The sequence below is a fragment of the Limanda limanda genome, chromosome 12, assembly GCF_963576545.1.
Source record: "Limanda limanda chromosome 12, fLimLim1.1, whole genome shotgun sequence".
NCBI classification, from domain to species: Eukaryota; Metazoa; Chordata; class Actinopteri; order Pleuronectiformes; family Pleuronectidae; genus Limanda; species Limanda limanda.
Window position 1 is genome coordinate 26,413,424 of NC_083647.1, and position 22,500 is coordinate 26,435,923.

General features: G+C 42.0%; 2 protein-coding genes across 3 annotated transcripts in view; one reads left to right on the forward strand and one right to left on the reverse strand.

The window, feature by feature from the left end:
• Positions 1-20,211, forward strand: part of esr2b (estrogen receptor 2b) — a 25,279-nt gene extending 5,068 nt beyond the window's left edge. The window contains exons 1-10 of one of the 2 annotated variants that reach the window (XM_061082765.1): positions 1,627-1,691; positions 4,379-4,905; positions 7,286-7,476; positions 8,187-8,303; positions 8,494-8,853; positions 9,050-9,188; positions 14,076-14,209; positions 15,705-15,888; positions 17,725-18,063; positions 18,157-20,211. In XM_061082765.1, the coding sequence (XP_060938748.1) occupies positions 4,478-4,905; positions 7,286-7,476; positions 8,187-8,303; positions 8,494-8,853; positions 9,050-9,188; positions 14,076-14,209; positions 15,705-15,888; positions 17,725-18,063; positions 18,157-18,277 (2,013 nt within the window). In that variant the 5' untranslated portion in view covers positions 1,627-1,691; positions 4,379-4,477 and the 3' untranslated portion in view covers positions 18,278-20,211. Of the gene's footprint in view, positions 1-1,626; positions 1,692-4,378; positions 4,906-7,285; positions 7,477-8,186; positions 8,304-8,493; positions 8,854-9,049; positions 9,189-14,075; positions 14,210-15,704; positions 15,889-17,724; positions 18,064-18,156 lie in introns of those variants that run through there. The other variant, XM_061082766.1, reaches the window with a different exon arrangement.
• Positions 20,212-21,881: 1,670 nt separating this feature from the next.
• LOC133015076 (nesprin-2-like) overlaps positions 21,882-22,500 on the reverse strand; it is a 30,783-nt gene continuing 30,164 nt past the window's right edge. Inside the window, exons 19-20 of the mRNA XM_061082207.1 lie at positions 22,294-22,340; positions 21,882-22,098 (exon numbers count right to left, since the gene is read on the reverse strand). Coding sequence (XP_060938190.1) covers positions 21,882-22,098; positions 22,294-22,340 — 264 coding nt within the window. The remainder of the gene's footprint in view (positions 22,099-22,293; positions 22,341-22,500) is intronic.

The window sequence follows — 22,500 nt, forward strand, 5'->3', positions numbered from 1 at the left end:
CACACGAAGCAAAGAGGGTTTTAAAAACACAGGCCTGCAAATCTCTACAGAATGAGGATGTTATTCTGATTCAGGTTTCAGGACGTTGAGACTTTGACCTTCTGTCCTCCAGAGGTCACGGAGCTGAGCTGTTGAGTGAGAGACGGACACAGATCCTGTTTTTCTGCTCACGAATCACGATGTAGTGCTCGTTTGTTTGGACAAGATGTTGAATTTCATGTCTGATAATTGAATAAGTTGAGTTTTCTCGGCAGTATAACTTCATGTTTTTGTTTTGACCTTTATGCAAAAGAAAGGATTTTACTTATTGCCCTAAATGATTAATATTGTAAGTCTTGGTAGCTCAGTTTGTGATCGGACCGCTCACACACACACCCGTCTGAATGTCTGGATCCCAGTGCATGATGCTGTTTCATCAGCTGACTCTCAGGAGCTCTCTCATTGGCTGCTGCACCAACAGTTTGTGTTTTCTAACTCCGTCAGAGGCTTTTCATGTTTTAGTTCGAACCCCAGTCAGCGTTTCTGCGTCTGAGGGACACGTCTCCCTCCGTCACCTGGTCCCCGGGACGGAGGCTGGGACGAACCTTCACGACCCTGGACTTCTCTAAACATCCTCTTGAGGAGGAGTTAAACGTCTCAGTCAGTTGTACTTGACTCCTCCCTGTCAGATCTCTGGTTAATGTCCGACTGAGCCGATGAACCATTAGATAAAGAGAAGAAAACACATGAGATGCCATGAACATGTTAATTAGAGCCAGACTGGTCATATTGATCGATATCAGTTTTTAAATTGATGTGAGTCTTTAACAGAGTTTATTCCACATTTTGACCAGTTGTCACTTGGACTCAAAGATGAACCGGTTAGATTTCAGCCAAAGTTCAAAGGTCGCCTCATATTATACTTTACCTCCCAGTTGGCGTGCAGGTAAAGTTCCTGGTGAGACTTTAACAGGAAACACTGCTCTCCAAATACATATTGTTGGACCAACTTACAAATATGTCTGCTCTTAACAGACAAAAACTAATATAAGTTTAGATTTCTGCATAAATTAACCCACATTTCCTGAGACTGCGAAAACTTTATTTTGGACACGAGGGGACAAAGAGAAGGAACCTGGAACAATCGTCATACGGTCGAATCTGAATCCTGAACATTGTCCTTAGGGTTCGGCTGGATGTGCTTGAATATCCCGGCTCACTGGTGGATTTGAACTCACGTGTTTGTCCGGTGGAGAATCAGAGTCGACCTTAAGGAACGCTCATTTTTAAAGATCAAATCCGAGCGATGGCAATAATTTCCATTTAATTGCCATTTTGCCTCAGTTACTATTTTTCGTGAAACAGTCAAAGTTGAAGCATTTATAGTCGTTATAATATATTTTCAGTTTGTGTAACTTTAGACAGATGCCATGTATTTTAACAGGGAGGCAGTGTAGTTTCAAATTGTAAAGATAAAGGCAAAACCCAAACGGTGAGCAGGCTCCCTGGCCTGGCAGCCTGGTTTATTACAGGTTTACTGGCGACGTGAATGAACAACGACAGACAGATTGTGTCCTTTGACCGCTCGTGGCCTGTCTGGTTTACCATGGACGGTTGCCACGAGCACCAGTCTGTCCAAAGCTCAAACCTGGGCTCAGACCTCCTGACTTCACTGCAGAGTGTGCCTGTGCCGAGCCGCCAAGCCTGAAGACGTGAGTGACTTCTCTCTGTGTGTCGTGTCTCCATGTGTTGTGTGTTCTTTCTCAGCCCCGAGGATGTTTAATGTCAATGATTAATTAAGTCATTGAGGCTCCGAGAGTTTAATTCTGGCAGAGCAGAGAAAATATTCAGCCGTGAAATGTCATCCAGACAGTTTGCAGTTATTTTTTTCTACATTTATCACTATTACTGTTCATCTTGTGTTCTTCAGAATTTACAGACCGACGTCTGAAAGCAGAATCCGTCCGTGCGGATTGCGTCATTGTTTTATAAACCTTGATCCGCTCCTGTTTAGCTCTCGTGGCTCGATTTTCATGGACACAAAAACATTTGCAGTTTGCATATCAGTGGATTCTATCTGAACCTTGTGAGAAGACACAGGAACTTCTCTCCCGTCTTCCCGGTTTGTGACGTCGACGATTGGTCGCGTCTGTTTGAGCCGAACCGACGAGACGGACTTTCAGCTGGACTCGGTTAAATCAATAAATCTAAAGTGCAAAATTCTGTTTACCTTAAAACTACTACTAACACAACTCCCAGGGTAGTATAAAGTGTTAGTATAAAAGTAAACGGATCAAATTTAGATCAAAGTTTATTACTTCCTCGAACCTGCAGCTGTTTGAGTGAGTTGATCAAATCAAGGATAGTGTGAAACTGGATAAACTGCTTTTTTGCCACTAGGGGGCAGAAGAACTCAAACAAGCTGAGGGAGCCACAGTCTTGATCCATTATCGACGTATATGACGTTATATAGAATAAATGTAGGAAACGGTGGTCACCTGCTCATCATGTGTAAATGTGATGAGTCTTTTCTCTGAGATAAAAGTTCTGAGTTGTACAATTTGATTTCTGGACGTGCTTCAGCGTCCTCATGCTTTTCCGTCCCTGCTGGATGTTTAGCTCTTGTAGTTGTTGTAGCACTTTAATTTTTAGACACTTAAACCACTGCAGCTTAGTTTTACACCCCCTAGTGACCGAAAGAGCATGATGCAGCTCTGAAGGCTCTGGATCTTCGAGAGGAGACGTCCCTCTGGATTCATGATTGTTTTTTCAGACTTTGATTTTCTGGTCAAAGCCGTTTCTCCAAATCCTGCAGAACCCAAACTCTGTAGTTTTATCGTTCAAAGGACAAATCAAAGGGGAAGTTCAAAATAGAAACTGGGACGGTTGGGTTTGTTGGTACAACAAGCCGATGTGTTTAACATCAACACGTGACGGACAAGAGCAATCCGTGTCACTCACATTCACCTGGAACGCCTCTAATCACCTGTTCCAGCTGCTCACAGGTTCACTGGTGTGGTCACACAACCAATCCGTCCACATCCAGGTCAAAAGTCTGCTTCTCTTCTCAGCTGTGTTGATCCTGTTTGAAGTGACGAACACGGTTATGTAACGATGAATAAAGGTGAATTGTTTTGGAAAAAAGGCCGCTCTGACCTGACCTGTGCGAGTCACGTGTTGACCTCCAGCTGTTTGCTGTGTCCGGTCCTTCCTCACTTTCACAACCAAACCTTTAGAGAGAATCTGTATCTCGGATTTTCCAGCTGCTGCCATGACTCCCTCCGGGTCCACGCCACGTACAGAAGGAATGTTACCTCCGGTCAGGGCCTTGGACCGATCTCTACGTGCATTTATTTGTTCTTTGGTCTTCTCAAGTTTCATATCTCTCGTGTTAACATGCCCACAAATGCCCAGTTGTCTAAGCCCATTCTTCTCTAGTGTGGAATTCTTCCTGCAGGTTGAGTTTCTCCCTTAAAGTAAAGCAGCTAAATTATCTTGGAAGTCTTTGAAGATGGAGATGAAGATTGCTCCAGCGTTTTCGATAACAAGCTGGACTGTTGTTCTGGAGAAGGAGCCGAGCCAGAAGACACAGGTTTTGATGGACCAGCTGATTCACGCTGTGACAATAACCTACGACAGCTGATATATATCGATTTATATCTCAGTCTCACTCAGGAGGAGCTGGAGGAAGATGCGACCCGTCAATTGATTTTCTGTCCGTGGAGCAAACATTCATAGATCAAACTGCTGATAGAAGTGTTTCTGACAGATTACAACAGGTTTTTGTCTCGTGTTTGATTCACCAGCAACGTGCAGCGCTTCCCAACCCAAGACCCTGAGACCCCCTGTTGTTCTAATAGGGTTTTTAGTAGTTTTTCCTTACTCTTGTTGAGGGTTAAGGACAGAGGATGTCACACAATGTTAAAGCCCCATGAGACGAATTGTTATTTGTGAATGTGGGCTATACAAATAAAATTTGATTGAATTTGATTGATTAATACCTGCATGAAAAGCTCCTGAGCTCCTCCTCTGTTCCCCACACGTGTTGTCCTCTGTCCCGTGATGGTGATTCACTCGATGCAGATCCCATTATCTGGTTGTTCTCTGGTTTCTCCAGGGTCCTTGAATACGAGAAACACCGATTCCTGGAAACCCACAACGAGCTGCAGTGAGTCACAACAGCTCAACGCCGGGCGACAATCTGATGCAGTGTAGACGCAATTAAGGAAAAAACGATAAGAAAAAGGAATTCTCTTGTTAACGTCAAGTGAAAAGTGTTTTTAAAACTCTTTCCACAACGTTTCCTTCAAACTGTCAAACGTCTCTTTTGAGGCAGAGCAGGTTTGGACTCTGTTGTCATGGTTTCACTCACTCCAGTGTTTGTGTCCCTCTGCCGCAGGACTCGTCTGCTGATGAAGATGCTGTAGAGGAAGCAGCTTCGTCTTCATCATCCCTGTCCACCACCACCACCCCCCCCCGCTCAGTTCCCCCCCGTGACATGGCCTCCTCCCCCGAGCTGGACACCGACCATCTACCGCTGCTCCAGCTGCCGGAGGTGGACTCCAGTAAGGCGTGCGAGAGGCCGAGCCCCCCGGCGTTCCTGCCCTCCGTGTACAGCCCCCCCCCGGGCATGGACAACCACACCGTGTGCATCCCCTCTCCGTACGCAGAGAGCGGCCACGAGTACGACCACGGACCCCTGACCTTCTACAGCCAGCCGGTGCTGAGCTACGGCAGAGCGCCCGGCCCCCCCGAGAGCCAGTCGTCCCTGTGCCCCCCCCTCAGCCCCTCGGCCTTCTGGCCCTCCCACGCTCACGCCACCGGGCCGTCGCTGACCCTGCGCTGCCCTCAGCCGCTGGGCTACGGCGAGCCGGGTCCACACGGCGCCTGGCTGGAGCCCAAGGGCCACGGCATCAACTCCAGCAGGTGGGACCACTGACACTGAGCCGGGGGGGGGGGTCAAACACGGGTTTTATCTGAAAGGTTGTTCTTTACTCTGATTGACGGGTGTAATAAAATCTTAAGTGGTAATGTAATAGACCTAGGGTTGCAAAATTCCGGGAATATTCAAAGTTGGAAACTTTCCATGGGAATTAACGGGAATATACGGGAATTAACGGGAATAAAATGGAAATGTTGTGTGTAATTTATACTAACTGTATTTACCTTGTCATATACAGACATAAATATAAACATTTTGTTGTGTTATAGGCTGATTTGAGTCCTGAGGAAACTTTGGGCACTTGACTATATGCTTCTGCATCGTTGTGTCATTCTTAACATAGGTCTTTGCACAGTATTATCAAATGTACACAGCCTTTCCTTCTACATTGGATGAGGTGAAATGTCTCCACACATGAGAGAGTGCACGTGGTATTGTTCTGTAGAATAAGATGAGAAAAAAGTTTGTAAAAAACACTAATGCAATGCCAGAGATATAAATAGTTAGCCAAACAATTGGAATCGTCTGTAAACATATTTTACAATTGATGGATAAATGAATGGAAATAGTCTAGATGAACAGATGAACAATCCTCAATCAGCATGCTAATATATTTTCCCAGTAATATCATGGAAACTTACCTGACTAGTCCTTCACTCTACAGCAGGCCTCAATAGCCCTGCTGTAGAGTGAAGCATGCTGGGAGTTATCTGTGCATGTGATGGAAGAATGCACAGTGGAGGGTTGAAACTCAACGTTCCATACATCTTTAAAATAGAGTTTTGAATGATGTTTTTATGCTCAGCGTTTAATTTCTGTATTTTTATTTTTTTTTCAAAATTCCCGAGCTAAACTTCCCATGGAAAGTTTCCGGAAAGTTTCCGGAAATATACCGGAAACTTTCCATCCCTTTGCAACCCTAAATAGACCAAATAGATAGATAGATAGATGGATACTTTTTTAATCCCGAGGGAAATTCAGATCATCCAGTAGCTTATTCAGTTAAACACTTAAACACCTCACTGACATAAATCACATACGGAGAACATATGTACAGATACAGGAATAGAATGCAATGATGTGATTGTGTCAGTGTCCAGTAGGGAAGTGTTCTTGTGCTGCTGGAGTGGAAAGTACAATAAAATATATATATATATATAAAACAACAAAAATATATTAGTGCTGGGCAAGTTAACTCGTTTTAATCGAGTTAACTCAAGTGATGAGTTAACTCGATTGTTTATCCGCCAATTATTTTCTTTTTTCCTGTTCTGCAGCAGTCAGCAACAGACTTTCACAAAATAAAAGCCTGACTTTCACAATAAAACAATAAATAATCAAACCTGAGTTAATGCGAGATAAAATAATTAATCGAGTTAACTCATCACTTGAGTTAACTCGATTGAAACGAGTTAACTTGCCCAGCCCTAAAATATATACATATATAATTATATAAATATATAAGAATATGTAGTGGTAAAGTCCGTGCATGGGGCTAGTAAAGCCAGTAAAGGGATGGACAGTGGGTTGGTATATAATAATGAGATGAGAAGAGTAGAGAAGGGGGGGGGGGGCAGACCAGACGACCTGAGCAGGACTTTAAACGAAGCTGATTCTACTAACTAGTGTCTGGATGGTTGGTCTGTGGTGAAGCTGGTTGCAGTTTCCTTCGCTGGGTTTCACAAACAGCTGCTCACCTGTTTAATTCAGAGATTAGTGAAACTCGACTCGACTCATTAACCACAACCCGAGAGAATCAGTTTCAGAGTTTATTAGTATCGACACTTCACTTCCTTGGGCCCTGAACGATACAAACGGCAAGTGAAGCCGATGAGATGAATTTGCACAGACAGACAATCTGGGATTATAGGATAGATAATAATCTGATTATCCTCATTGGAATCTTGTCCCTGTTACAATTCCTTCTCCTCCGATTTCTCCTCCTCTAAAACAAAGAGCTGCTGATTCAGTCCAGTGAATAAAGCAGCTTCACGTTAAAGCTCAGGTCCATCTTTATTTACAGTCTATGTGTCATCACCTCTCTGATGCTTTTCACTGATTTCTTCTACACATATATATTCCCATGGTGACCCTGGTGGTGCTGGATGGATATAATGTGACACCAGTGGTTCCGCTGTGGAATCTATTCTCTGTTATTACCTCAGCTCTGCACTTGATGCTTGTGAAGACACCAGATTTTTGATTCCCATTATGTTTGGAGGATGAATTCTGTCAGTTTTCCTGAAGCAGTTCTCAGCTTGTCTGAAATGCTTGAGGACGACTGACGGCAGGCGACTGACGGCTCGACTCCAGATGTCAAGTTGTCCCCGTCTCTGTTCTCAGAGTCTGTGTCTCTCCTTGCAGCTCCATCATCAGCTGTAACAAGCTGCCGGGGACCAGGTTAGAGGGCGGAGCCAACTCCTCCTCCTGCTCGTCTGCGGGGGGGAAAGCCGACATGCACTTCTGCGCCGTGTGCCACGACTACGCCTCGGGGTACCACTACGGAGTGTGGTCCTGCGAGGGCTGCAAGGCCTTCTTCAAGAGGAGCATCCAGGGTGAGAACTCCTTCTCTCCTTCTCTCCTTCTCTCCTTCTCTCCTTCTCTCCTTCTCTCCTTCTCTCCTTCTCTCCTTCTCTCCTTCTCTCCTTCTCTCCTTCTCTCCTTCTCCTTCTCTCCTTCTCTCCTTCTCTCCTTCTCTCCTTCTCTCCTTCTCCTTCTCTCCTTCTCTCCTTCTCTCCTTCTCTCCGTCTCCTTCTCTCCTTCTCTCCTTCTCTCCTTCTCTCCTTCTCTCTTTCTCCTTCTCTCCTCTCCTTCTCCTTCTCTCCTTCTCTCCTTCTCTCCTTCTCTCCTTCTCTCCTTCTCTCCTTCTCCTTCTCCTTCTCCTTCTCTCCTTCTCTCGTTCTCTCCTTCTCTCCTTCTCTCCTTCTCTCCTTCTCTCCTTCTCTCCTTCTCTCCTTCCCCTCTCCTTCTCTCCTTCTCTCCTTCTCTCCTTCTCTCCTTCTCTCCTTCTCTCCTTCTCTCCTTCCCCTCTCCTTCTCTCCTTCTCTCCTTCTCTCCTTCTCCTTCTCCTTCTCCTTCTCCTTCTCCTTCTCCTTCTCCTTCTCCTTCTCCTTCTCCTTCTCCTTCTCCTTCTCTCCTTCCCCTCTCCTTCTCTCCTTCTCTCCTTCTCTCCTTCTCTCCTTCTCTCCTTCTCTCCGTTCCCATCACTGATCCCTTCTTCTCCTCTCGTCCATCCATCAAATAACTCTTCTCTTCTTTCTGTCAGGACACAACGACTACATCTGTCCGGCCACCAACCAGTGCACTATCGACAAGAACCGGCGTAAGAGCTGCCAGGCCTGCCGTCTACGGAAGTGCTACGAAGTGGGCATGATGAAATGTGGTAGGGCCCCAGTGGGATTATGGGAGTTGTAGTCTTCATTGAATTCAGCCTCTCAGAAGTCAGAGTGTTGTGATTTGGACGATTCTGGATCTGACGGGTCATTAGAGCTGCCAGTGTTTTGTGCTTTCTGGGTTTTATCTCAGTTTATAAACATCTGGAATCATCTCTGTGTTTCCTCGTGTGTCTCCAGGTGTGAGACGTGAACGCTGCAGCTACCGGGGACCTCGCCATCGCCGTGGCGGACCTCAGCCTCGGGATCCCACGGGCCGGGCCCTGGTCCGGGTGGGGCTCGGCCCTCGAGCTCCGCGGCTCCTCCACATGGAGACGCCTCTCGCCCCCTTCGCCCCCCCGCCCCAGGCGAGCCACGTGCACCACTCGGCCATGAGCCCGGAGGAGTTCATCTCCCGCATCATGGAGGCCGAGCCTCCGGAGATCTACCTCATGGAGGACATGAAGAAGCCCTTCACCGAGGCCAGCATGATGATGTCCCTCACCAACCTGGCAGACAAGGAGCTGGTGCTCATGATCAGCTGGGCCAAGAAGATCCCTGGTGAGAGCAGAGCCTTCAACACACTAGATATAATCTGAGGTTGTATTTTTATCCTTTAGATTGATTTTTTATTGAGTTAAAATAAGAACAAACTTGTTATGGATGTAAACAAACTAAATACGAAAAATGAAAATGGACAAATATTGTTTTTGTTCCATGTATGTTCACCTTCCCTGCTCCTGTGTGTGCTCCTCAGGGTTCTTAGAGCTGAGTCTTGCAGATCAGATCCACCTGCTGAAGTGCTGCTGGCTGGAGATCCTGATGCTGGGCCTGATGTGGAGGTCGGTGGATCATCCTGGAAAACTCATCTTCTCTCCGGACTTCAAACTCAACAGGTGAGCAAGAGCCACAAATCACTGACATAACCCTCGAGCAACGTTTATATGTTAAACCGTCTGTTGCCTCGGATCTTCTCTTCAGTATTGGGAGGAGGGAAAGTGAAAGAAAGAGTCGTCTGTGAGTCTCTAACATATCTGGATTCGTCAGATACTGTAAAAGAGTCCTTCTCCTCGAGCAGATATTTTAAAGTCCTGAAAACACATTTAAAGAAACAAATGAAAGGAAAACATTTTAAGCTCTGGAGGATCGAGTCCAGACTTTCTCCAGAGTTTGTCTTCACTCTGCTGTGGAGATCACGTGTTCACAGATCCTCCTCACCGGCTTCAGCTCGTATCACAGAAAGCTCTCGAGCCTCTTTTTCATCCTGAGAAGATTTGACAAGATATTTCTCACTTTAACTTCATGAAATATTCGCCTTTTCCTCTGGACTGGCAGGAGAAACTCTGCAGAATCTAACATCAGGAGATTATCTGGAGTGCAGCTTTAATGTGGAAAGAAACATCTAGAAAACTGGGTTGTGAGACGCAGCCGGAAAAATACATTATTTTATTTTTTTTATTTGCCTTTATTTAACCAGGTCGGTCCCGTTGAGATTAGGGTTGCAAAATTCCGGGAATATTCAAAGTTGAAAACTTTCCATGGGAATTAACGGGAATTAACGGGAATAAACAGGAATTAACGGGAATAAACGGGAATTTACGGGAATTAACGGGAATTAACAGGAATTAACTGGAAATGTTGTGGGTAATTTATACTAACTGTATTTACCTTGTCATATACAGACATAAATATAAACATTTTGTTTTGTCATAGGCTGATTTGAGCCCTGAGGAAACTTTGGGCACTTGACTATATGCTTCTGCATCGTTGTGTCATTCTTAACATAGGTCTTTGCACAGTATTTGCAAATGTACACAGCCTTTCCTTCTACATTGGATGAGGTGAAATGTCTCCACACATGAGAGAGTGCACGTGGCATTGTTCTGTAGAATAAGATGAGAAAAAAGTTTGTAAAAAAACACTAATGCAATGCCAGAGATATAAATAGTTAGCCAAACAATTGGAATCGTCTGTAAACATATTTTACAATTGATGGATAAATGAATGGAAATAGTCTAGATGAACAGATGAACAATCCTCAATCAGCATGCTAATATATTTCCCCAGTAATATCATGGAAACTTACCTGACTAGTCCTGCACTCTACAGCAGGCCTCAGTAGCGAAGGTTGAGTGAAGGATGCTGGGAGTTATCTGTGCATGTGATGGAAGAATGCACAGTGGAGGGTTGAAACTCAACGTTCCATACATCTTTAAAATAGAGTTTTGAATGATGCATTTATGGCCCAGCGTCTAATTTGCGTATTTTTTTTTTTTTTTTCAAAATTCCCAAAATTCCACGAGCTAAACTTCCCATGGAAAGTTTCCGGAAATTTACCGGAAATTTACCGGAAAGTTTCCACCCCTTTGCAACCCTAGTTGAGATACAGTGACCTCTTTTCCAAGGGAAGCCTGGCCAAGACAGCAGCATACAAAAAAATGTCAACAGTCACAAGACACACAGAAATCACATAACACAGATAAAATACATTTAGATACATTTTAGATAAGGCAACAGGACTAAAGCTCCGGATTCACACCAAAACAAGAACAAGTGCGGTATGAATTTCTCTCACACGAGTCTTCAAAGTTTCAAGGTTACATCTGATTCACAAGCACGTGATCTGCTTTTCAAAATAAATTGGCTAATAAATGTACGGTGCGCACCAGACCGCAGAGCTCCGCCTCTCTTCTGTGGGCGGAGATAAAGGTCTGGTGTTATTCCTGTGATGGTGGTGACGGTGTAATCTTCCCACATTGTTCCAGTGTGATGAGCTGATTTCACACAGTCAACAGGGAGGCGACTCAGACCTTGAGCGGTGGAGATTGGGGCAGCGTCATATCTCGGACTCTTCCTCACCTGCGGCTCCTTTTACTGCCAAAAATCTTTTATCACCCGCTGTTCTCCACCGGGCCGACCTTCAACTTTGGCCAGACGGCGCTCGGCTCTCTGTGGCGAAGCGGCTTCACCCTTTGTATCCATCGTGGTAAACAGGCGGTGATTAAGGTGCCACTTTAACAGCACTTTGTATTTCCTCCTGTAATTAGTCGGCAGCAGCAGCAGCAGCTCATGAGGCATTAAGGTGAATCGTGTTCTCTGTGGAGTCCGAGGGGCGGGGGGGCTCAGATTCAGATGAGTGGTCCGAGCTGTTGTTTGTTCAGCTCGGAGACGTGTTGGTACAAACATATACAAACATATACAAACATATACAAACATATCAAACATATCAAACATATACAAACATATACAAACATATACAAACATATCAAACATATCAAACATATACAAACATATACAAACATATACAAACATATCAAACATATCAAACATATACAAACATATACAAACATATCAAACATATCAAACATATACAAACATATACAAACATATCAAACATATACAAACATATCAAACATATCAAACATATCAAACATATCAAACATATACAAACATATCAAACATATCAAACATATCAAACATATACAAACATATACAAACATATCAAACATATCAAACATATCAAACATATCAAACATATACAAACATATCAAACATATCAAACATATCAAACATATCAAACATATACAAACATATACAAACATATACAAACATATACAAACATATCAAACATATACAAACATATCAAACACATCAAACACATCAAACATATACAAACATATCAAACATATACAAACATATCAAACATATACAAACATAAAGAAACATATACAAAAATATCAAACATATACAAACATATACAAACATATCAAACATATACAAACATATCAAACATATCAAACATATCAAACATATACAAACATATCAAACATATCAAACATACACAAACTTATCAAACATATACAAACATATCAAACATATCAAACATATACAAACATATCAAACATATACAAACATATCAAACATATACAAACATATCAAACATATCAAACATATCAAACATATACAAACATATCAAACATATCAAACATACACAAACTTATCAAACATATACAAACATATACAAACATATCAAACATATCATTCATATCAAACATATACAAACATATCAAACCTATACAAACATATCAAACATATACAAACATATACAAACATATACAAACATATACAAAAATATCAAACATATCAAACATATCAAACATATCAAACATATCAAACATATCAAACATATACAAAAATATCAAACATATCAAACATATCAAACATATCAAACATATCAAACATATCAAACATATACAAACATATACAAACATATCAAACATATCAAACATATCAAACATATCAAACATATCAAACATATCAAACATATACAAACATATCAAACATATCAAACATATACAAACATATACAAACATATCAAACATATACAAACATATCAAACATATACAAACATATACAAACATATCAAACATATACAAACATATCAAACATATACAAACATATACAAACATATACAAACATATACAAACATATACAAACACATCAAACACATCAAACATATACAAACATATACAAACATATTCAAACATATACAAACATATACAAACACAGGTGACGTGCAATCACTTCTATCTGTGTTCTATAAAGATCTTTCTACTTAGAAACTTGTTGTTGTACAGTTCAGTTTTACAAGTGAATGTTGCAATGCAGCTAAATGTACGTGAGCATCTTTAACAATCTCTTTACAACTTCCTTTGTCTTCGTTGTGTAAATCTAAATGTCAAAGTTCATCAAACTTGACAAGAAGTAAATAACTTCAAACTCTCCTGGTTCCCATGAGATAATCCACTGACTGTGGTTATTCCAAAATAAGTTTATGAGGAGGGAGTTTCCTTTTTGTTTTTGTTATAAAAAGACGTTTATCATCGTGTTAAATACAGTTTATACCACATCCCTCCACTGAGTTTCAAGAAAATCTGTTCAACAATGTTTGCTTAACATAAAAAACAGACAGACAACCAAACAAACAAACAAACAGACAAGTAAATAAACAAATAAACAAACAGACAAACAAATAAACAAAAAACAAACAGCAATGGAAAATAACCAAAACCTAATAACCATCCATCTCCCACTGTTCCAACCTTGCTCCGCCCCAAATCCATTCCTGTTATGTACATGTTTTTAAATGTCTAACAAATATATAGTTTCTATGTTAAATAAAGGATCAGTAGTTTCCTTAAAACAGCTGCTCACTGTGGCTTTTAGCAAACGTCACTAAAACAGGAGGAAAACTCTGCGTTTGTTCTCCTCACAGCGACACGTCTGTGTTCCTGGGTTCGAGTCGGAGTTAACAACTGTGTGTAAGTTCATGTGAGGGAGAAGCTGAGGATCTGCTGGTTCCTCCTTTGCTTCACCACGGAAACTGTCACTACAGACTTACATGACCTCGCTGTGTTTTCACAACACGGCCTTATTCTTACCGCTGGACTCGTTTCTGTCTGTTCTCCTCTGAGCTCAGAGGAGAACATCCAGGATGTGAATCACCTTTTCATCTCGTTCTCCTCCGTCACGACACAGCGTCACATCGTCCGTCACCATCAACTCACTCATTTCATCGTTTCCTGTGTCACATTGTGAATTAACTGGAGTTCATGTTTTTCTTCTTCCAGCCAATAAACACTTAGACGTTGTGAATATTAGGAATCAGAGAGAGGATGGTTCTGTTTATTCGATTTATTAGTTTATTTAGCATCTTAGATGAAGCAGCAGATTGTGTATTCAGTTGTGTCTTTGTGTGTGTGTGTGTGTGTGTGTGTGTGCAGGGAGGAGGGTCAGTGTGTGGAGGGCATCATGGAGATCTTCGACATGCTGCTGGGAGCCACGTCTCGGTTCCGGGAGCTGAAGCTTCAGAGGGAAGAGTACGTCTGCCTGAAGGCCATGATCCTCCTCAACTCCAGTGAGTGGGAACACAACGGCTTCATAACACACACAACACACAACACACAACACACAACACACGTGTTCATTCTACACAACGCTAATCTGACCAGAGCAAAAAACTAAACCAAAGTCAAGATTGAAAGAGCTTTACTGTCATTATACTTCTGTCTCTAGTCAAGATACTTGTGTATAAAAGTGTAAGAATATAGAGAAATATAACCACGAAAAACAACAAGTAAATAACATAGAGAGAACAGAACAAGGCCAATTTACAAACAGTGCAAAAAAGGTGCAAATATCAGTATTTGGAAATTTGGTTTTCTTACTTTCATCCCCAAAAGGTGACAACCTTCAAACTCCTCAAGTATAAATATAAAGTATAAATATAGATTATTTCTGTCTAGGAGGTTATGTTTTCACCCCTGTTCATTTGTTTGTTGGCTTATAAGCAAGATAATGCAAAAAACTGCAAAACAGAAAAGGAGCATGAAACTGTGGTGGGAGGAAGTGGAAGAGGTCAGATAACAATTTCTCAATTTGAACTGATTTCCCAGTGAATAATTCAGAAATCTGTGCGTGTGTGAGAGTTGTCGCAGCCGGAGGTCCGAGCACTTTGGTTATATCATTTATTTATAACCAATACAGATATATCATCTTCACTTTTGTGTTGAATCCTGTTTGTTTGTCAGTGTGTTAATCTGTCAGTGAGATAATCAGGAAAACCCACTGGACTAGAATCTGGTGCAAAGTTCAGCCACAGTCCGAGGAACAACTCTGACCACTCGCAGCCTAAAATCTGTTTATTTATATCTTCCAAAGTTTAAATTTGAGCATTTTGTGTTGTTAATAAAGTTGTAATTAAGTGAAACCCAAAGATCTATAATCATATTTAATGGCTGAGAGACTGAAAGTAATTATCACAACGTATTTCCTGTGGTCAAATAACTAAATTTAAAAGACTCACCTGCTCTCAGCAATTTGAGCTTTTCTACAACTTCACAGATTTAAAGTTCAGAGACAGATTTGTTGGATCGTAACAGAAGTTTCACAACTTCACCTCTTTTTGATGCCTCAGGTCACAGTGTCCCAGCAGGTGAGGGACGTCTGTGCACTTCCTCCCCGACACACACACACACACACACACACACACACACACACACACACACACACACACACACACACACACACACACACTGTTGACTCTGCTCCACTGCAGCTGGGGTAAAAAAGAACAAATTGTGCAATAAGTGAAATCGACTCTGAAATGTCAAATGAGCAGAAAAGGCATTTTTTTATATTTACGATTTTGGGACGGGCTGGACGTCCTGGTGGTGGGTGGACAGCTTTGATTTACTGCTCCTCCCCTCTACCGCCCCCTGGTGGTCCATGTGCAACCTCCATCACAATGCTGGGTGTGTGAGGAGTTGGGGGTCCAGATGTTTGTTGCAGATGTTCCTGGAGTCCCAGCTCAGCTCCTGGGAGGCCGACTCAGTGTGAGCTGTTTGTTTCAGATCTGTGCACCAGTTCCCCTCAGACCTCCGAGGAGCTGGAGAGCAGGAGCAAGCTGCTGCGGCTGCTGGACTCGGTCATCGACGCTCTGGTCTGGGCCATTTCCAAACTGGGCCTGTCCACCCAGCAGAAGACCCTGCGCCTGGGACACCTCACCATGCTGCTGTCACACATCCGACACGTCAGGTACACACACGGAAGCAGCAGATCTGTGAAAACTGTTCATGTTCACCTCAAATCTCATGGATTTATTTTTCTATGATGATACATTTCAAGTAAAGTGACTTTTCAAAGAACCAGTTGCCTCATGTTTGTTGCCTCTTGAACATAACATCTCAAGTCTGTCTTCAGGGGATTTCTTTTAAATGTTGACCAACTCAAAGATGAACTGATTAGATTTCAGAGGTCAAAGGTCAGGGTGACCTCTTCCTCTGCTCTGCAACGTTTGAGAAAATCCGCAGAAAGACAGATGAACAAATTTGATTTGCTTGAGTAAAAGTAAATATTCCACTCTATATAAATGTACAAATAAAAGTACTGCATTCAAATGTGCTAAGCTCCTAAATGCATTTAAAATATTCTTTGTATATATAAGTCTATATACACATATTTATACATGTGTACATGTTATAATTATTATTATTATATTACTATTATTATTATTATATATACTGTTGCTGCCATTATTACTATATACTGCTATTATATTGGTATAATTACTATCATATATAAATATATTTTTATGTTATATTATATTCTATATATACTGTACTATTTTTATATACTTTCTAACAATAACATTACCATCATATCATCAGTACTATTACCATCATCTTGCCACTGCACCTTATCTACCTATTTATCTTGTGTTTCTGTTTTTATTCTTTATACCTCAATATTTTTTATTTTTTATTCTATTGTATTTTATTTTATTGTATTCAAATATACCGGCTGCTATGACGACTTAACTTCCCTTCGGGGATGAATAAAGTAATCTATCTATCTATCTATCTATCTATCTATCTATCTATCTATCTATCTATCTATCTATCTATCTATCTATCTATCTATCTATCTATCTATCTATCTATCTATCTATCTATCTATCTATCTATCTATCTATCTATCTATCTATCTATCTATCTATCTATCTATCTATCTATCTATCCATCCATCCACCCACCCACCCACCCACCCACCCACCCACCCACCCACCCACCCACCCACCCACCCACCCATCTATCTATCTATCTATCTATCTATCTATCTATCTATCTATCTATCTATCTATCTATCTATCTATCTATCTATCTATCTATCTATCTATCTATCTATCTGTCTCTCTATCTATCTATCTATCTATCTATCTATCTATCTATCTATCTATCTATCTATCTATCTATCTATCTATCTATCTATGTATCTATGTATCTCTCTATCTATCTATCTATCTATCTATCTATCTATCTATCTATCTATCTATCTATCTATCTATCTATCTATCTATCTATCTATCTATCTATCTATCTATCTATCTATCTATCTATCTATCTATCTATCTATCTATCTATCTATCTATCTATCTATGTATCTATGTATCTCTCTATCTATCTATCTATCTATCTATCTATCTATCTATCTATCTATCTATCTATCTATCTATCTATCTATCTATCTATCTATCTATCTATCTATCTATCTATCTATCTATCTATCTATCTATCTATCTATCTATCTATCTATCTATCTATCTATCTATCTATCTATCCATTCATCTATCTATCCATCTATCTATCTATCTATCTATCTATCTATCTATCTATCTATCTATCTATCTATCTATCTATCTATCTATCTATCTATCTATCTATCTATCTATCTATCTATCTATCTATCTATCTATCTATCTATCTATCTATCTATCTATCTATCTATCTATCTATCTATCTATCTATCCATCTATCTATCTATCCATCTTAAAATGTCTTACAATAGATGACCCGATCTTTCTCCTCTCCTCAGTAACAAAGGCATGGACCACCTCTCCAGCATGAAGAGGAAGAACGTGGTGCTGGTGTACGACCTCCTCCTGGAGATGTTGGACGCCAACACATCCGGCGGCAGCAGCGGCAGCAGCAGCCAGATGTCCTCCTCCCCGACCTCTGACCTTTACTCTGAGCAGCAGCAGTACCCTGCCCCCCCGTCTCACCTGCAGCCCGGCTCGGACCGGCCCGACCACGCCTCCGACCACCAGCCTCCGCACAGACCGTCCCACGACCTGGACCGACACCTGCAGGCGGCGCCGCTCCAGGCCACGCCTCCGCCTCACAGTCTGGGCGGGACCCACATGGAGAGCCACGAGTGAGTTCCTGGAGGAAACCGCTGAGTGTGTTGATCTGGTCCGGGCGAGTCACCTCGTTGAATTCACCTCTGGTTTTTTGTCTCTGCTCCCAGTTACCTGCACCCGGACCAGTGGTCGCTGGACGCCGGGGACGCCGGCTCCTCCCCCCCCGTGGATCCGGCCGACTGCCTCATGTTCGACCACGTCCTGCTGGGATCCTCGTTGGAGGGATGACGGGACAGAACAGACTCTGAACTTTAGCAGCTCTCCGTCCCCCCAAAGAAACAAGAAAACACACAAAAACATGAAAACACAAAGTGCTGTTGTGAGTTAAAGCTTCTTTCGTTTCTCTCGTCCAGATGTTTTTAGTCCTTAAGAGAAAAAAGAAGAAGGTGTTTCTCGACCGAATGTATATTTTGTGCGTGTTAGATATTTCCTGTGAACGTGCACTACAGCTAAAACCGCTGCCAGTCAGTTTCCCGCTCTTTTTTGATAAACAGTATTTGTATCTCCTTTTTTCACCTCGGTGTCACAGAACCAGCCATCGAACCCCCGGCACCGTGCACCGTGCACGCCGTGTCCACGAGGAGAGTGAGTCGTGTCTCCTCCTCCTTCACCACTTCTCTGTGTTTGGTGTTTGAATCGGTGCCTGTTCAGGATTTTTCTACTCTCTGTTGTGGCCTTTTAAAGAAATGACTGTTAAAAAAAGCTTTTCCTGGCTGTACCTAAAATGTAAAGTTGTAAACCTTAAAGCAACACTGTGTGACTTCTGAGCAACAGCGCCCCCTGCAGAGAGAAAACGACGTGGCGAGTGCAGCCCTGACGCTTGATATTACCCATGATCCTCTGCTTCCTGACCCACAAGAGCTGCAGCCGCAAAAAAATCCACCAAAGTCTGTTTAGAATCCTTCGTATTTCAAAGTTTCCTGCTGAATATTGGAGATAATCTCTGGTTTTTAATAACTTGAGGCTTTGTCGTGGAATTTAACCAATACTCAAGCACAAGTCATCACAATTGTTCTTTCTGAGAGTTTTAATTCTACATCTGCAGATGGGCATCACAGTACAAATCACGGCAAAGATTTCATACAATGAGCAATGACATACAGGAGACACAGCAGTTTTAAACCTTCACAAGCTCCTCCTGTGAGAGGAACACATGTTATCAATTAACCACTTTGATCTTAAGAAATAGGTGATCAGTATCCTGTCTTCTACTCGGCCTTAAGCTCCTTGAGTGAACCATCTGTTTTCAAGGATCTGTTATCAGTGTTTTACAACCCACTCACATCCCCTTTCCTGTGAGGTCATGGTTAGGTGACCCTGTAAGTGAGGAAGTCATATAACATTAGTTGCTTGAGAAACACCCTGATACCTAAGAGAATCCATTTGCTCATCTTTCTATACATCAAAGTAGTTCCTTCCATCAATCAATGCCCAAATGTTAAAATTCCCACCACAGCTTTTAAACTGATCTCAGTTCAGCTTCACTCTTCACCTGCAGCTGATTCTCGGTCACTTCTTCTCTCAGGAGATGGAACCCGCTCAGCTCAGTTCCTCAGTGTTGCTTTAACAAACAGGAGTCGTGGTGTTCTTTGCTGTAGTTCAGGACTCTTCCTCAGTGAAGGAGACAGGAGGAGTGGGAGCGTCTGTCCTGCTCGTCCTGATCGTCTTGGCTCTGTCGTCTTTGGCTTCTCGTCCTTCAGAGATTTGTCTCCTCACGCATGTGAAACCTCCTGTTTGTGTTTTGTTTGCTGTGGTTTTACTTTGGATCGTTTTCCACGTTCAGCCAAACAAACTGAGAAGCTGTCAAATGCTTTTTGGACAAACACTCGTGAGCGGTGCCACTTCTCTTCAGCTTTAGCTCCAGATTGTCCACCGGAGACAGACATGTGCACTCGTCCCTCTGTCCTGGTTGTGTTGTTGTACATGCATGAACCCACACAAATGTTTCTCGTGACAGTTTGGACACAACACACACACACACACACACAATCCATTTCCTGGATCTTGATGTTTCTGGTTTCCTTTCTGTGTTTCTACTCCAGCGATACAGTGAACAGACGCCAGCCAATCATGGCAAACACAGTTTATTGTCAATCAATAACAACAATCTATACATCCCATAAATAAGTGTTCACAAAATAAAATCAAACTTTACACACGTTTCTCTCGTTTGTCCGTGTCGTGTTTGGTCGTCTGAGCCGAGAACGAGAGATTATTTACAAATGATGATTCAAAGTTTCAAAATCAAATGACACAAAATCCGCTGATATTCATATTAACCTTGACAATGAGCAACATTCAACAAAAGAATCACTTACATTCACCTTCTGCTCAAAGTTCGGGTAAATTCCACAAGTTCAACACCAACAAGTGTTTCTGAGATTTGTAGTTGGAGTATTTGTGTGTTCACGTATTAAATGTTTAATTCCTAAAGGGTTTTACTTCCTGGTCTGAAGTGGAGGATTCTGGGTAAGTTCTGAATGAGACAAGGTTTTAAACACATGATGATGATGTGTGATGGTTGAGCTCATGTCTGGACACAGGACCAGTCCGAGCTCAAACTGCTGCATCGATGCTCAATGAATCTCAGTGAAGCTTTGAGAGTTTTACTATGGAACGTGTGACGCTCGTGTGATATTAAAACCATCAATAGACAGAGAGAGAGAGAGAGAGAAAGAGAGAGAGAGAGATCTATAATCTGGGGTCTGGCTCCATCTGATTGGTCATATATATTGACGGATGCAGTTTTTAAGGCACATGGAACATTTTTTAATCACAGTTCACGCAGTATTTCACGATCTGTATATCTCGCATGTTGATATCGGGATGACGGTAAATCTTTTTTTTCGATATATCGTGCAGCTTTCGTTTTCACAAGGTCTCAAAAGGTTTAGTTTAGTTGGGTCTTAATTATGTTAATACTCATTTAAATCAATCGTCATCAGCGTGAACATTCTGCAAATGCGTCACTTACGTTGATGAGTCACCGCTGATGATGATGATAATGTTGCTCTGCTTCTTTGTTTTATAGTTTTAACGCTGTTGTGTTTGCTTAAAGAACTTGGATTAGTTGACTGATTTATCGTGGTTGTGTTTCAGTGGGTGTTTCTGCCCCCTTGTGGTCAAACGTTGCTGAACGCAGCTTTAATCTGAAACACATCTTGACTTTTATGAGCATTGACAATAAAATCTGTCTTCATTTTTTTTTTACATTGTGTGTTTGAGGAACTCGAACTTTTTGATTTTTATATTAATCTCAAACACTTATTCAAACACAAAGCAATAATTTGCGTTGTCTCTTTATCTGAAGTTTGTGGTTATATACAAAATCCATGAACAGTACACTGCAGAAAGGCTCGTGTGCAGAAGAGTCACCGCCAACGTTTAGTTTTTTTTAAAAACTCGTCGAAATCTCACGACCTCTTTTCACTTCTGTACAAAAATGTGCTTCCGGCTAATTTCTGCCTTCTGTGAAAAAACAGTAGAAATAGCTGCAGGGGTAGAAAATGGCGAGTGAACCTTTCAGCTTCCGGATGCTTTGGTAACGACAAAATATAAATATCACAATAAATCTTCAGGACTTGTTTTTGTGTATTTTTGCCGAATCCACATTTAAAAAAACCACACTGCTTTGAAACAGACCAGTGATACGGCTTCGTTCTGAAGAACTGTAGCGCTGCACAGATAATAAATACACGATTTTAAATACACCAATAAAATTTAGAGTCAAATAAAAACACATTGAGGCCTTTCGGACATGAAGCTGGTGGGTTTTTGTGGGACAGTGTCTCTGACGGGTGGTCTTTCCCTCCCGCCGTGGTGGTGGCGGTGCTCATGTGGGGGGGGGCCCGTTGGTGTAGCGCAGCATGGGGTAGAAGGAGCGGGCGAAGTTGTTGGACAGGGTGCAGCTGTAGTCGTCCTCGGACAGAGGGACCAGGCAGGCCAGGACCAGCAGCAGCAGGAGGAGCAGGTGCAGCGGGAAGGCGGCTCGGAGGACCCGGTAGAAGAAGGGCCGGTGGGGGGGGGGATCCCGCCGCTCCTCCCGGGATCTGGACAACAGAGGTTAACTTTAAACTGGTGTCGACGGCTTTAAACCAAACCATGATCCCCCCCCAGTGGTAATAATATGTCACGTAAATCTTTCACAACTATCTCCAGGGTAAAGAAGTGCAGGAGACACGTGGGAATGTTCTTAAAACTTAAAAAACTTAAAACTAGTTTATAAAACTCTAAACAGACGTTACCTTCTGGCTGCTGCTCGTCCGACGGCCGCCGGGCGCCGAGCGTCCGACTGAAACAAACAAGTCACACACGTCAGTTTATCTTTAAAACAACGGAGACATTAGTTTATAGAATTGATTTAATCAGAGGGAAACTTCAGGGTTGTTAAGTGTTTTTCAGTTTTTAATAATTGTTGCTGTTGAAAACAAATAGTAAATAATCAGTGACCT